At 39.1% G+C, this 13041-nt stretch overlaps 1 protein-coding gene across 5 annotated transcripts in view; it reads left to right on the top strand.

Annotated features, from left to right (window-relative positions):
* PDE4B (phosphodiesterase 4B) overlaps positions 1–13041 on the top strand; it is a gene marked incomplete at both ends in the record, with an annotated part of 454207 nt that overhangs the window by 425689 nt on the left and 15477 nt on the right. For 4 of the 5 annotated variants that reach the window (XM_080690739.1, XM_080690737.1, XM_080690738.1 and 1 more), the window contains one exon: positions 7405–7498. In XM_080690739.1, coding sequence (XP_080546865.1) covers positions 7405–7498 — 94 coding nt within the window. Of the gene's footprint in view, positions 1–6701; positions 6750–7404; positions 7499–13041 lie in introns of those variants that run through there. The other variant, XM_080690741.1, reaches the window with a different exon arrangement.

The raw sequence follows: 13041 nt of genomic DNA on the forward strand, positions 1-13041 counted from the left end.
TTATTATATAAATTTTAATTTTAGCTAGGTATCCTGAATTTTTATGTGCTAAATCTGGGAAACCTACATATATAAAAATACACACAAACATATATAATAAGCATGTATGGTTTATAAATATTATCTGTAACACTACATGAAGTTAATACATCAGTCTGTAGGCATAAATAGTTACAGTGTCTGCTGTCTACTTAATCATGTAACTGCAGCAACTTGCAGAGTTAAGGGAATGTTGGGGTCATGAGAAATTTCTATAAACATTCTAGTGGGAATTACTGTGGGTCTAGGAAAGGTCATTTTTTAGCATGCTAATAATGTGTGTCATCTTCTCTTGAAAAGATTTCAGAAATTCTAAGAAAAATCGAGAACACCAAACAGGATAGATAGGAAGAAATACCAAAAGATTTTGAGGGCTGTTCATGACCTAGTCTTCAGGGTACAGTGTCCCTACTTCCCCTCTTGTGTGTCACCTGGGTTGTCCCTATTTCGCCTCTTGTGTGTCACTTGAGCAAATATTTGTCCTCTAACCTGAAAATGGAGTTGATTCTGGTTTTGCTTTATCATAAATACCAACATTTTGTGACAGATTTATGGTAGAGATATCCATGCTTATTTTTTATTAGCTACATATTTGCCATGGATTACTCCACAACTGGATAGTTAAGCAGAGAAATTGGAATCGAGTATTCTAAGGTGTTTGGATGAGTCTCCCCCTGATTTGGCACAGGGAGAGTGAGCATGACCTGTGTTTTCTGGTATATAAGCGCTTTGGTCACAGCAGAATTTGTTTACCAGAGTGGCCCATCCTGAAATTATAGTCTCTGGTATCAGTCGATTTTAAGTGACAATCACCTATCTATTCTTCCTTGTTTTACCTATCCTATTTCTTGTTTCTCTATCCTTGTTTTGCCTTCCTTGTTTTACCAATCCTACTTCACTTGCCTCTCAAAGAAGACGAGCATATCATTAAGTAAACTGAACAAGGAGTTTCAAAAGAATGATGGCGATTGTAGAGAAAGACTGAAAGGTGGGAAGGGATGAGATGTTCATTATCAGATAATCTGAAATATCGAGGATTGTGGACATCTTGAGATTTATAAAGGGTTTTAGAGAAAGTGCAGTACATCCCTGTTCTATGTCTTTTTTTATTTTAAAGTCAGATTGGAGCCAAGTGTGATATAGTGCACACTTGTAATCCCAGCATTTGGGAGGCTGAGATAGGAGGATCGCAGTTTCTGGATAACCTCCGCTACTTAGTGAGTCCCTTTGCAACTCAGTGAGACCCTGTTTCAAATAAAGAAGAAAAAAATAGGGCTGGGAGTGTAGCTCAGAGGGAGAATGCCCCTGGGTTCCATCCCCAGTACAGCAAAATAAATAAATAAATAAATAAAGTCAAATTTGCAAACAAAAGTGTAGGTACTTAAGAATTAAGTTTAGTTCTTGTGATTCTTCATCTCTTCCTATGGAAGGTACAGTTTTTTAAAGTAAAAATGAACCTTAGAAATCAGCTACTTTCCAGCTCAAGAACTAAGCCCTGAGAAGTCACCCCCACCTTACTCAAGATCACCCATTTGGTTCACTTCAGAGCTAAGGCAGAGACAGACGCTGCTTGCAATAATTTCTCACTGAACTCTACCTCCCGACTCAACTTCTTTCTGCCACGACTAGCATTCTTGTGATTTCGGGAGGAGATGTCAGCAGCTTCGCTTTTCCGATGCCCAGGAATTCTTATAAAGCTGTGACTAACAAAGTATAAAATATGAGTCAAAAGTTAGTCCCTAATAAAGTCATTGTGACTTTAATGACTTGGGCAGTTGTTTCACACTGCAAAAACAGGAAGATCCCACACAATAAGGCGCCTGTCTCACAGCTGGGCTCATACGCAGACGGCCACCCACAGGAGCAGCCACTGGGGCTGTCTTCCTCTCTTTGGCACCTTTTCTTTCCTTCCTGATAATTTTCTCTGACTTCATCAGGAGGTTATCAATGGCAAGTCTTCCATAGGCTGAAGGAGATTTCTGATTCCTTAGGACTTACCCCTGACAAACCTAAGCTAGTTTTTTTTTTTTTTTTTTTTTTTTTTTTTGTGGTACTGGGGTTCCTGGAAGCCCTTCTACCTCCGGGCTACACTCCCAGACCTATTTTTTACATTTTCATTTTGGAAACAGGGTCTCCTAAACCAGCACGCGCGGCTGGCTTCGAACCTGCGCAATCCTCCTGTCTCTGCCTCTCAAGCGCGGGGATTACAAGCATGCGCCACCACGCCCGGCTCCTAAGCTAGTTTTAAGAGTAGCTCTTTCATAGGCTTGATATCAGCTCCTTGTATTATCTTCTGGATTATTTTATTATGAGAAGTATAAAGCCACCACATTTTATATCTGTGAAGTCTGAGATCATTCTATTCTACCTTTCCCATGTGGTTAGCTTAACTAACAACTTGTTAGCGGGATAGTGTCTAGCTACCTTGCCTGTGGATCTTTGCACAAACTTTAAACTAGTCCTTTGAAAAGAAATAGAGAAAAAGGTGGAAGTGTGGCATCACTTCAGAAGAAACTGGCTCAGAAGAAAAGAATAAAGTATGTAGCACTGAAGTAAGGAAAAATTGAACCCATCAAACAAAATTTCCCTATCAAGTGTAATTGAATGTTAACAACTGCTAGATAGTCTATATTTTTAAAGTAACTTCTCACTACTAAAGAAAGCCTCACTCCAAAGAATTACAGATGATTATAGAGGAGGTATACCCTTGACAAGTAATGTTAAATAACTTATATAGAAAATGATACCTTCTTCCCTTTTCAAAAAATAACTGCAATTTTTTTAGCAATGTTTGCTAATCTCCTGTCGGGCATAAGCTTAGGGAGGCATTGGAGGGATATTTGTTATAAAGGTCCATTCACAAACTTTGCTCGTCAGTGTTGAAAAGAGGCTTTGGCCATTTCCTCGGGGAACATTATTTCTAGGAAGGCCCAAAAAGGGTTTTATTGAGAAGACAGATTCTTAAAGAAAAATAGGATCTGTGTATATGTGACAGTAGAGACACATTTATCTTTGAAATAGTGTGTTCCTGCTTGTGGATTTCTCTACCGAATTTGATGAAGTAAGTAACGTTCATTACCCTCCAATCCTGTAACTCCTTGAGACATAGTTTTATTCAGGATCTATCTTACCTTCATATTTGAACTAGACATTAAACTTGACAAGTAGGGAGAATCTAAGAATCTTAGACTAGAAAACTCTAAGATGTGATAAGTACCTCTCCTCCTTTGTTGCTGACTTATAGTCTGGAGCATTTCCTATTTTTTTGCTGTTTTTCTCAGTAGCGTGCAGGGAGGTTTGTTTTCTGAGAAGTATTGGTTGCTGGTAAACAATGTGTTCAAACTGTAGGAAGCTGCCACAGAATTTATCACAGCATCATGAAAGCTTAGGGCTGAGAGGCTGAGACCCTAAAATCACACATCATTCTCTTGCGCATATGAAAGGTACAATGACTTCACAAGAAAGGAAGTAAGACCTGAGAATGAAAATCAAGGTTCATCTACTGCACCCCAGCTGCCTCTAGCTCACCAGAAGAACTCCCATGTGGGGGTTAGACACGGAACGCCCAACCAAGCTGAGCTCCTCAGCTGTTCCCTTTGCCTTAACCTCAAACACATTGGCAGATCTACTCCATTTTTTGATGCATCCAATATAACTAATTGTAGTAATTGGACTCTACCTTGCTAGAATGTACAAGAAGCCCATCTGCTTTCTGAAGGTTGTGTCTCCCCTCCTTGGTTTGTACAGAGCCCAACATAAGTGGGGCCTTCATAAGTGTTTTTTGATGAGAGCAATGATTGCCTTAGTCGGTGTGGTTGGGCCCTGCCTTACGGAGGAGGAAAACCAACAGTTGTTGCTAAGCAGCATTTAAAGGATGGGGTTGGTTTCTGACACCAAATGGCCTCCATTTACAAACTTCATCGTGGTATGTGTATTATGGTTGCCTTAAGATGACTCTGTGGGTGTTCTACTTCTGAGATGCACCCCCAGCCCTATTTTATTTTTTTATTTTGAGACAGGGTCTCACTAAGGTGCTGAGGCTGGTTGTGAGCCTGTGATCCTTCTGTTTGAACCTGACTCTTTTTTATGGCATCGTCATGCCCATAGCCAAAGGCCCATGGGAGAATTAGGTATGGGAAGGAGGGGTGGTATTAATCTGCTCACCTCTTACTTACAGGGCTACTCTGATCTCTTCTGTGAGTGTGGAGGAGGGGAGAAGGGTGTGGTTTATTCTCACCCCATAGCTAAGAGCCTCCTCTCTGCTCCTGCATTTGGTCTGATTGATGACATGGTGTTCCAACAGAGTACTGTGGCGATGGGATACTATTAAAAGAAAATAAGCAGGACAATCTTGCCTCTTCTGGCCTTCTCTGATTTGATTTCTATCTAACTTCTGAGTCAAAGGGGGGCAGTGTGGCTAATAAGGAACTAGCCCCACCCTCTCCAGATTGTCAACTGTTGTGGTTAACCAATGTACCCTAACGTCGCTGAGTGTTTCTACTAGAATGAAAACTGATTAAAAGCATGAAAAGCTTTTTTGTTTGTTTGCTTGCTTGCTTCCTTTTATACTCCTCTATCTTCATTGCATTGCCTAGCCATTGTAAGCATTCAATATATATTGGATACATGATGAAAACAGCCTTATTGAATGAGCACAGGCCTGGCTGACTCTAAAATAACCCTCAGTATTTGACATATACCAAAGGACCCAAGATGAGGATATTCACTGTGTTTGATCAAGCCTAGCACAGAAAAGATTATAGAAGAAATCATCTGCCGCTAAGCTTTTTATAAAAAATATTTTTCAAATGGTCCAAGTAAAGTTTGCTTCTTTACTAAGATTCAGCAGATCCATCAAAGTACATGAGTCTGTCTTTTCTAGCTTCTAAATTTCAATGTTGTTGAGGTTTGAAGACAAGAGGCTCTTATGACAGATCAGATCCATCTTTAAAAAATAACTTGGTATATATACAATTCACCTGGAGATGAAAATTACACTTTCAATGAGGAAAATACACTAGCTGAGATGATTGGTTCAGAGATGCCTGGTTACTGTTGCCAACATACAGTCTCATGAGAGAACACACACATAAGCAAGCTGGGCTACTTAGAAGAGGGCCATTGTGCCTCTTTGGGGATGATAGAGAGTACAAGGAGCTGGCAGGCAGCAGTCCTGATGTGCACTGGCTTCACCTCAAAAGGCTGGGTCTCCTGCGCACAGGCAATGGCATGACCTGGGGCTTGGATGCCTGAAGTGAAGCTATTGTCTTGGTGCAGGATGCTCATTTGGAAGGGGAATGCCTCACAGGAAAGAGAGCCAATTACAAGTTTAAAAAGCTGTTGCCATGGCGCTTAGATATCCTTTCACTGTGCTGCGCAGGAACTCCTGGGAGCCAAGGGATAGGATAACAGGGGAGGGAGGGGAGGAGAGGAGTGGGATGGGCCTGGGCAGGGAATCCCACTGCAGCGGGCTCTCTCCTAGGCTGTCCTCCTGCCTGTGCTGTAATGCAGACAAGGAGGAGGGGCAGCAGTGGAGCCTACAGGAAAAGTATGACATAATCAACATGCCCTAGGTTGGTAACATAAAATAAGAATTAGATTAACTCCTAAAGATTTCTAACATGAATTGCAGGGTAAAACACTTAAATGCCAAATAAGCAAGAGTCACTCAACCCCAAATGATCCATCATCAGCAAATGGTCTATTGTATTTCCTAACACACTCTTATACCCTAGAGGTTAAATTAATTTAATCCATTTGCTGAATGCCATCTAATATGCATATTAATGAGCTGATGGAGTGCAGAAAAATGCACACAAGCACATGGAGTCCTTTTCAAATGAAATAAATTAGTCCCACTTCTATTCATCTCATTGTGAAAGAAGGTTAACCGCATTAGCGCACCATTGGTGGGCAGATAACCCTCCAGCCCCCCGAAGAGCTAGTTAAAAGAAAAAATTCTTGTATACTGGGAGCCTCGGCTGAAAACAGCTATGGTGTGAACATTTCTCAATTTTTAAAAAACGTTCAGTGAATAAATTAATCAAATGCACCGTCACTTTGAAAGGATGAGAGTGGCTGAGCTCCGTGCCTAGGACGCATCTGCAGAGGGCTGGTCTGCAGGGGAGAGAGAGGGTTAAGGCACACCTCCTTGAAATGGGGGAGGGTACAACTTCAAATTTACTTAAATATTCATGGGGCTTCCTCCATTTTAATCTTCTCCTTTTTAAAAGATGGCTGTGTTTCCCAGTCTGGCAATTCCCTGGGAAGGAAGAATTGCTGCTTTCTTGCAGAGTTGAGCTGAGTAGAAGTAATCTAGGGTGGAAACCCCCTTCGGCCACCAGGACTCTTCAAAATTGACAAGTGCTTCAAGCCGGCCAGCTGAATACATTTGGACAGGCTCTGCTCCTCCCTGCAATTCCTGATTTCATTACTCTCTTCTGCCAGGCACTAAGCAGAAGCATAGGCTTCTAGCAAGAATGGAGTGTGACAACCGGCTGGGTCTGGATTAGGAAATGCCATAAATTTTGGAGGTTTTGTCCAAGTTTTGACTATTTTACCACTGGATCTGCGGGGCTTTCCTGATTTTTTCGGGATTGCTCTTTCAGAACTGAGTTCTTCCAAAGGGATTTTTGTGGATTGAGTTAAGAAGAATATTCAAAATGCCTGAGGCAAACTATTTGTTATCTGTATCTTGGGGTTACATCAAGGTGGGTTAATTTGATTGTGCCGTGTGTCTTTGATAGAATGTGAAACATTTACATCTATATGTTCTCTGGGACATGGACATCTGTAATGATTTCATCTCTGTGTTCATTTAATCCATGGGTCTGCTTATTGTGAAACAAGGGCATGTTACATCATATTGTATTTTATTTAAATATACTGTGATGAATTTTAATCTTGTCCTTACTATACTGCATTTTTAAAAGATGCTTTCTTTTTTCTTTTTTTTTTTTTGTTTTCCTTTAAACTTTTTCCTTAATCTCCGTTCACTGCACAGGTTTTTACTTTTTTTAACCTCAAAGTATATTACAGTTAATTTCCAAAAAATTTATTTTCTAAAGTAGTTAAATTTTTCAAGTAAAATTATTTTGACCTCTAATTGAAATTCCTTTTCCTGTATTTGCATCTTCAAAATAAATTAGATATTAATTATAAAAAATCTTTGAAAAATATTTTTTCCTAAAGTGACGTTGGAATAATTTCAAATTAAGGAGATGTTATGTTCCATAAATCAGTATCATTTTTCTACTGGTATCTGCTTGTCCAGTCTCTTGGTTCCTAGAAAGTAAAGTTGGAAACATTTAAAGTGATAATTTGCTCTTTATTAGGTGGTTAATGTATTTTTTTTTTCACAAACAGTTCAAAAGGATGCTGAACCGGGAGCTGACACACCTCTCAGAGATGAGCAGATCAGGGAACCAGGTGTCTGAGTATATTTCAAATACTTTCTTAGGTAAGATATTACTGGAGGGGAAGGGGGGAGAACCTGTCCCACAACTGAGCTTTCTCAAAATTGATTTCTGTAATACATGAAGAATATTCCCTTTGAATTTGAAATAGGATAAAGTAAAAGAAAATGAAAAAAAAGATAAAGTAAAAGAAAAAGAAAATTAAATAGGATAAAGTAAAAGAAAATGGGAACAAATTAAGCAAGAAGATGATGTCAAAACATACCTATTAAAGACAGAAGGCTATTATGGGCCAATTTTATTTATATGACTACAGATCCCCTTTATCTGTCTACCTACTTCCACCTCTGCCAAGACCTCTGAAATAGTACAGAAGGTCTAGTCACCAAACCCTAAAGATAGCTCCACTAGCTCCCCTGACATGGGTTTCTTTCAATTCTTCCAATAACTGGGCTTCGAATAAAAGGTTTCCTCTAAGGTGTGGCGTGAGTGATGTGTTTGAGGACTAATTCTAGTTAGTCATGAGAATAAGCTTTGATAGTAGTTTGACTATTGCTTTGCTAAGTTATTTCTTAAAGATAAGTGGGGAGGGAAGGGGAGGGTTTCATATCTCTAAAAGATTTTGTCTTTTCTAATCAGAATTGTCTTTGCATCAGATCCTTTATCTCTTTTTCTTTGTTGCTACCTTGCCAATTCTTAACACAGGACAGTGACAAAACAGGTTTTCATGCATGGTTGTCAATCACTGTCACACATCTTGTTTGATTTTCGGGATCTTGGATCAAAGACAATTCTATTGTATAATGAACCTCTTTGGACTACTTGAATTTCATAAGGCCTACAGAATCTGTAAAGTGTACTGCAAAGTGAATGGGTAACATGTACAATTATGTTTAACTTATAAAACTCCATTTTTAGGAAAATGACCCATTCTTACGGCTGAGCATCATGCCCTCGTTTTGGGTATAGCCGTATATCATTAAATCAATGAGCATTTGCCTTGATGCCTTATGGAAAAACATACCTCTTCTGTTTTTTTTTTTTTAATCAATTCTATTTCTCTAACACCAAAGTAGCTCCTGCTATCAGCAGATCAATCAGCTTTCTCTTTAAGCAGCCTTGTACAAAGCTGGCAGTGATACAGAGCAGCTAATGGCCACCAGCTTGATTGACAAGTGCCTTCCTGTTTCCATCTGCATCTGCACCACTTGGTTTTCCACAGCCGCAGTTGCAACAACCATCCTCTTTGTTGCAGAACAAAGGGGAAGAAATTTTCACACATCTTTTCTTCCAGAGGTGGCTAAAATCTAATTGAACAGAAAACATTACATCCTTTCCCTTTTATTGCATCCTCATCTTCTCATTCTTTTCTCCCCCTGCAGTCCTTTTATCTCTTCAAATGCAGGAATCTTCACTGAACATTTCAGATGTATCCTGTTTGGTGTCATGCTCAGATATTTTGCATAAGCTAGGGCTGTTTTAGGGACATCTTACAGGAGAGAAGAATGATATCAATGAATGCTAGAATTCCTGCCCCTTTATTTTTCCAATTGCACTTTTAAGTGTCAGGACTTGTCAGACTTTGTAGAAGAGGTTCTCACCAGGAGAGTTAAAAATCCCATGAATTCTCTGAGCCCTTAACTATTCAGGACTGACTGAAGTTATGTAGCCTCTTCTAATATCCATTTACCAAGAACCACAAGGCCATCTTAGCACTCTTATCTTTTTTTTTTTTTTAAATCAGTACTGGCTATCAAGAAGGAAAGCTGATGGGATAATAAAGATAAGCTCTCAGCATTTTCTTTCTTAAGGACAAATGTCTATTCTTTCTTGAATATTCTCTATGCATTGTAGGCACATCTCTTAAGTAAACCAATTGTGCATCCTTTAATTATTCAGAAAATTAAATTATGAAGAACAAATTGTTGAGGAAAGTTATTAGAATCCTAATCTTACATGCTCTTAGCATTGGGAGGGCAGTGTACATGCAGCATGTGTGTATATGTTCGAATGTGTATGTATAAGCCCCACTAAACAGACTAGACAGGCAGGGTAGAATTCTGAAGTTTTCTTAGTGAAATGTAAGGAGGAAAAAATACATAAATACAAGATGCATTATCTATGAAATGAAAGCACTGGGATAGATGATGTCCCATAACCCTTTCAACTGGAGCATTCTGTGATTCTGATATGGACTACGCTTATCAGTTTCATTAAGGCATACTTGGCAACCTGGATCCTCTGTTAGGAACACTATATTCACAATTTGACAACCTTAAAATAAATAAATGAACAAAGGTTTTATCCAAATTGCAGATACAGGACATGGAACTCTTAATCCTACTTTATGAGCATGTTGGGTGCTTCTGGAGTACCATGAAACCTTCATAAACCATCTGATGTGTAAGGGATTTCAATGTCCTCATCCTACAGTTTCCTCATTTTATAGGAGAGAAACTGGAAGTTCTGAAGAATGAAGTAACTTAACCAAGGACACTTGGGATAATATGTTTCTGAGCCAGAACTAGGACTTAGCTCTCTTAACTTCTAGACCTAAATCCCTATCACTCCAAAATGGAACTCAACATAGAGAAATCACATTTAAGAGCATTAAGTAACATGTACATGTTACTTTGGGGGGGAAAAGACTTTAGGAAATAGGATTGTTGGACCTAATAAAATGTTTATTAACAGCTTCTAATAATATAAAAGGCTTTGGTCAAAACAGAAACATCAAAACATGGCAATCATCTCAGAGCAAAATAAGATGCCCCAGAAATATTAAACTTAAAAGCGATATTTCAGTAAGAGTCATTGAATGTTAAAGTGTGTCATCCTGGGAGATGGAAATTCCTTAATCTGTCTGACTTGTGCTGTTCCCATATGAAAAGGCGGTGGGCAGGTAGATAGGCAGAAAGGCAGACGCTAGAACATTTACCAATCTGGGCACTTACTGATGCTCTTGTATGTTAATAGGCTCTAGGTTGTAGGACATATGGAAATAGAAGTATAAAATTCCAGGGAAAACAGAACAGGATGTAGGTGGCAAGAGCATAAATAAAACAAGATTTTTAGATGTTATATTACAATTTAATTAATTTGACATGGGAAAATCATTCTTTTAAATTCCTAGTTACCATCTCAAAAGCTAGAACTTAGAATTTTTAAGATGTAAGAGAGTTTAGGAATTTGCATAATTGCATCATTCTAGAATCTAGCAGGAAGAATGGTTGTAATTTTTGTTTGTTTGTTTGTTTGTTTGTTTTACATTGGCCAACTGCTTCCCCACTGTATCAGAATGAGCAGAACTATTCTGTAAAAACAAATTCACTGAGTGCTTACCTTGAATTTTTTGAATCTGTATTTCAGGTTGTTTCCATATTACTCTGGCTAAGCATTTTATACAGGAAATCCAGAACAGGGAAACCTACCAGTTGTTCCAGTGCTTGTGTAGGGAAACACCCATTAATGTCCAATTTGCACTCTCTCTGAATAATGGCCTTCTTTATTGCAGTGTCCCAGATACAACAGTGTTTCAGCTCACTCACTGTTGCAAAGAACCTATAGTACAACAAAGGGGAAAATATGCTAATCCCACAGAGATGGTTATTTCTGCAGAGATACAGAAGAAAAGAATAGCTTCTTTAACCAGATGTGAAGAATGGTGGTTGGGAAAAGCAGGGACTGCTGTGGCCTTTAATTTTAGCAAAAAGCAGTGATTGTTAAGAATGAAGTGAAGCCGGGCGTGTTGGCGCATGCTTGTAATCCCAGCATTCGGGAGGCTGAGACCAGAGGATTACAGTTCATGGACAGCCTCAGTTACTTAGTGAGGCCCTCTGCAACTCAGTGAAACCCAGTTTCAAAATAAAGAATAAAAAATAGGGCAGGGAGTATAACTAAGAGGTCGAATGCCCGGGTTCCATCTCCAGACCCCCCCCCAAAAAAAAAAAAAAAAGTGACAGGAAGAAAAGTATTTCAAAAATATTAGCAGGTATGATGGTGCATGCTTATAATCCCAGCACTTGGGATACTGAGCCAAGAGGATCAGGGGTTCTTGGACAGCCTTAGCTGAGAGCCTCAGCTACTTTGTGAGACCTTGTTTTCAAAATAAAGAATAAAAAATAGGGCTGTGGATATAGCTCGTAGCTAGAATGCCCCTGGGTTCCATCCCAGTACCACAAAAAGAAAAGAAAAGAATGTATAGTTCCTTTACCAGCGATTGTATTATCAGAAAAAGCAATTTTTAATAGGTATCTCAAGGACTGGGTTCTATGCTCTCAAACCATTTTATCCAGAACAGAGTAATTGCATGCGAGATAACTGTTAAATAAATTGCTCTTTGAGCTTGGTCAAGTTGCTGACTTCATCTGAAAAATGAACATGGGACTGTTGTTGGTTCACAGAAAACTTTGTTCATCTAAATCTCAGGGGATTTTTTTTTTTAAACTACTGGCTCAGTAGGGCTGTATGGGGCCCATAGAATCCGTAGTTTTTGAAAGTTTCCTGGCTGCTTCTTACGCTGGATTAGGTTGGAAACCCCTACACTAATCGAGATGATTAAAATTCCTCCTGAAGCAAAATTTATAGCTGAAGACCTTGGGTGCACCGAGAGACCATATAGGGTGCTGGGACAGCAGCCAGTGGCAGTGTGTACACGAAGCTGGGACTGTCTCCTTGCGCTTGCTTTGATTTGATGAGTGTCTGCAGGGGTCTGTGAGCAGGCAGAGGTTCTGGGAGAAAACATGTGACTCTGCCATCAGCTGTTAAGAGTCTAAAAGCAGACAATCTAGGTCCCAACATGCAAGCTGGAAGCCTGTCATTTTCAAACAGAGAAGTTGTCTTTGCACTAATTTTCACTCTAACAAGCAGAGCTAAAATGTTGTTGCTTTTGAAAGCTCCGTTAACTCTTTTAGCCCCGGGTGTCTTTAGCTCTTTGTGGCCTCCCTGCACTCAGAGGCATCCCCGGAATGCCTGAAAGAGTTACGACATTTCTTGTGAAGTAGTGAAGATGCATCTCCTATGAAGTAAAATAGAATGTTTGATTCCTGATATTTTTTTTTTTTTTAAATTTTATTTTATTGGTGCACTGTATTCATACATCATAGTGGGATACAAACTTTTGTAGACATACATGCACACATCGCCCAGTCAGCCCCCACCCGATCCCCACCCCATTCTCTCCCCATCCCTCCCTCCCATGCTTGGCTTAGTGGTTGACATCTAGTATTATAGCAATTTATCCAAAATTAAAAATGATAATCTCACATAACAGTTTCATTTGTCTGATACCAAGCTTTTGATGACTTAAAGATAACATTTCAATATTTCTTTTTGCTTTCTTTCTTACCAGAGAATATTTTTTCTTTTTTTTAGGTGAACTATCATATATTTATTTTTCAGAAAAAAATCTATCCTGATATGGAATATGGACTCTAGATACCCAAAACAATCTCGAAGCAAAAACAAAGCTAGAAGATGTATATTTTCTGATTTCAAACCATATAAAGCTACAATAATTGAAACAGTGTAGTACTGTTCTAAAGGCAGATATATAGACCATTGGAGTTAAATACAAGCCTAGAGCTAA

Source organism: Muscardinus avellanarius (genome assembly GCF_963383645.1).
Source record: "Muscardinus avellanarius genome assembly, chromosome: 3".
In the NCBI taxonomy this organism is placed as follows: Eukaryota; Metazoa; Chordata; class Mammalia; order Rodentia; family Gliridae; genus Muscardinus; species Muscardinus avellanarius.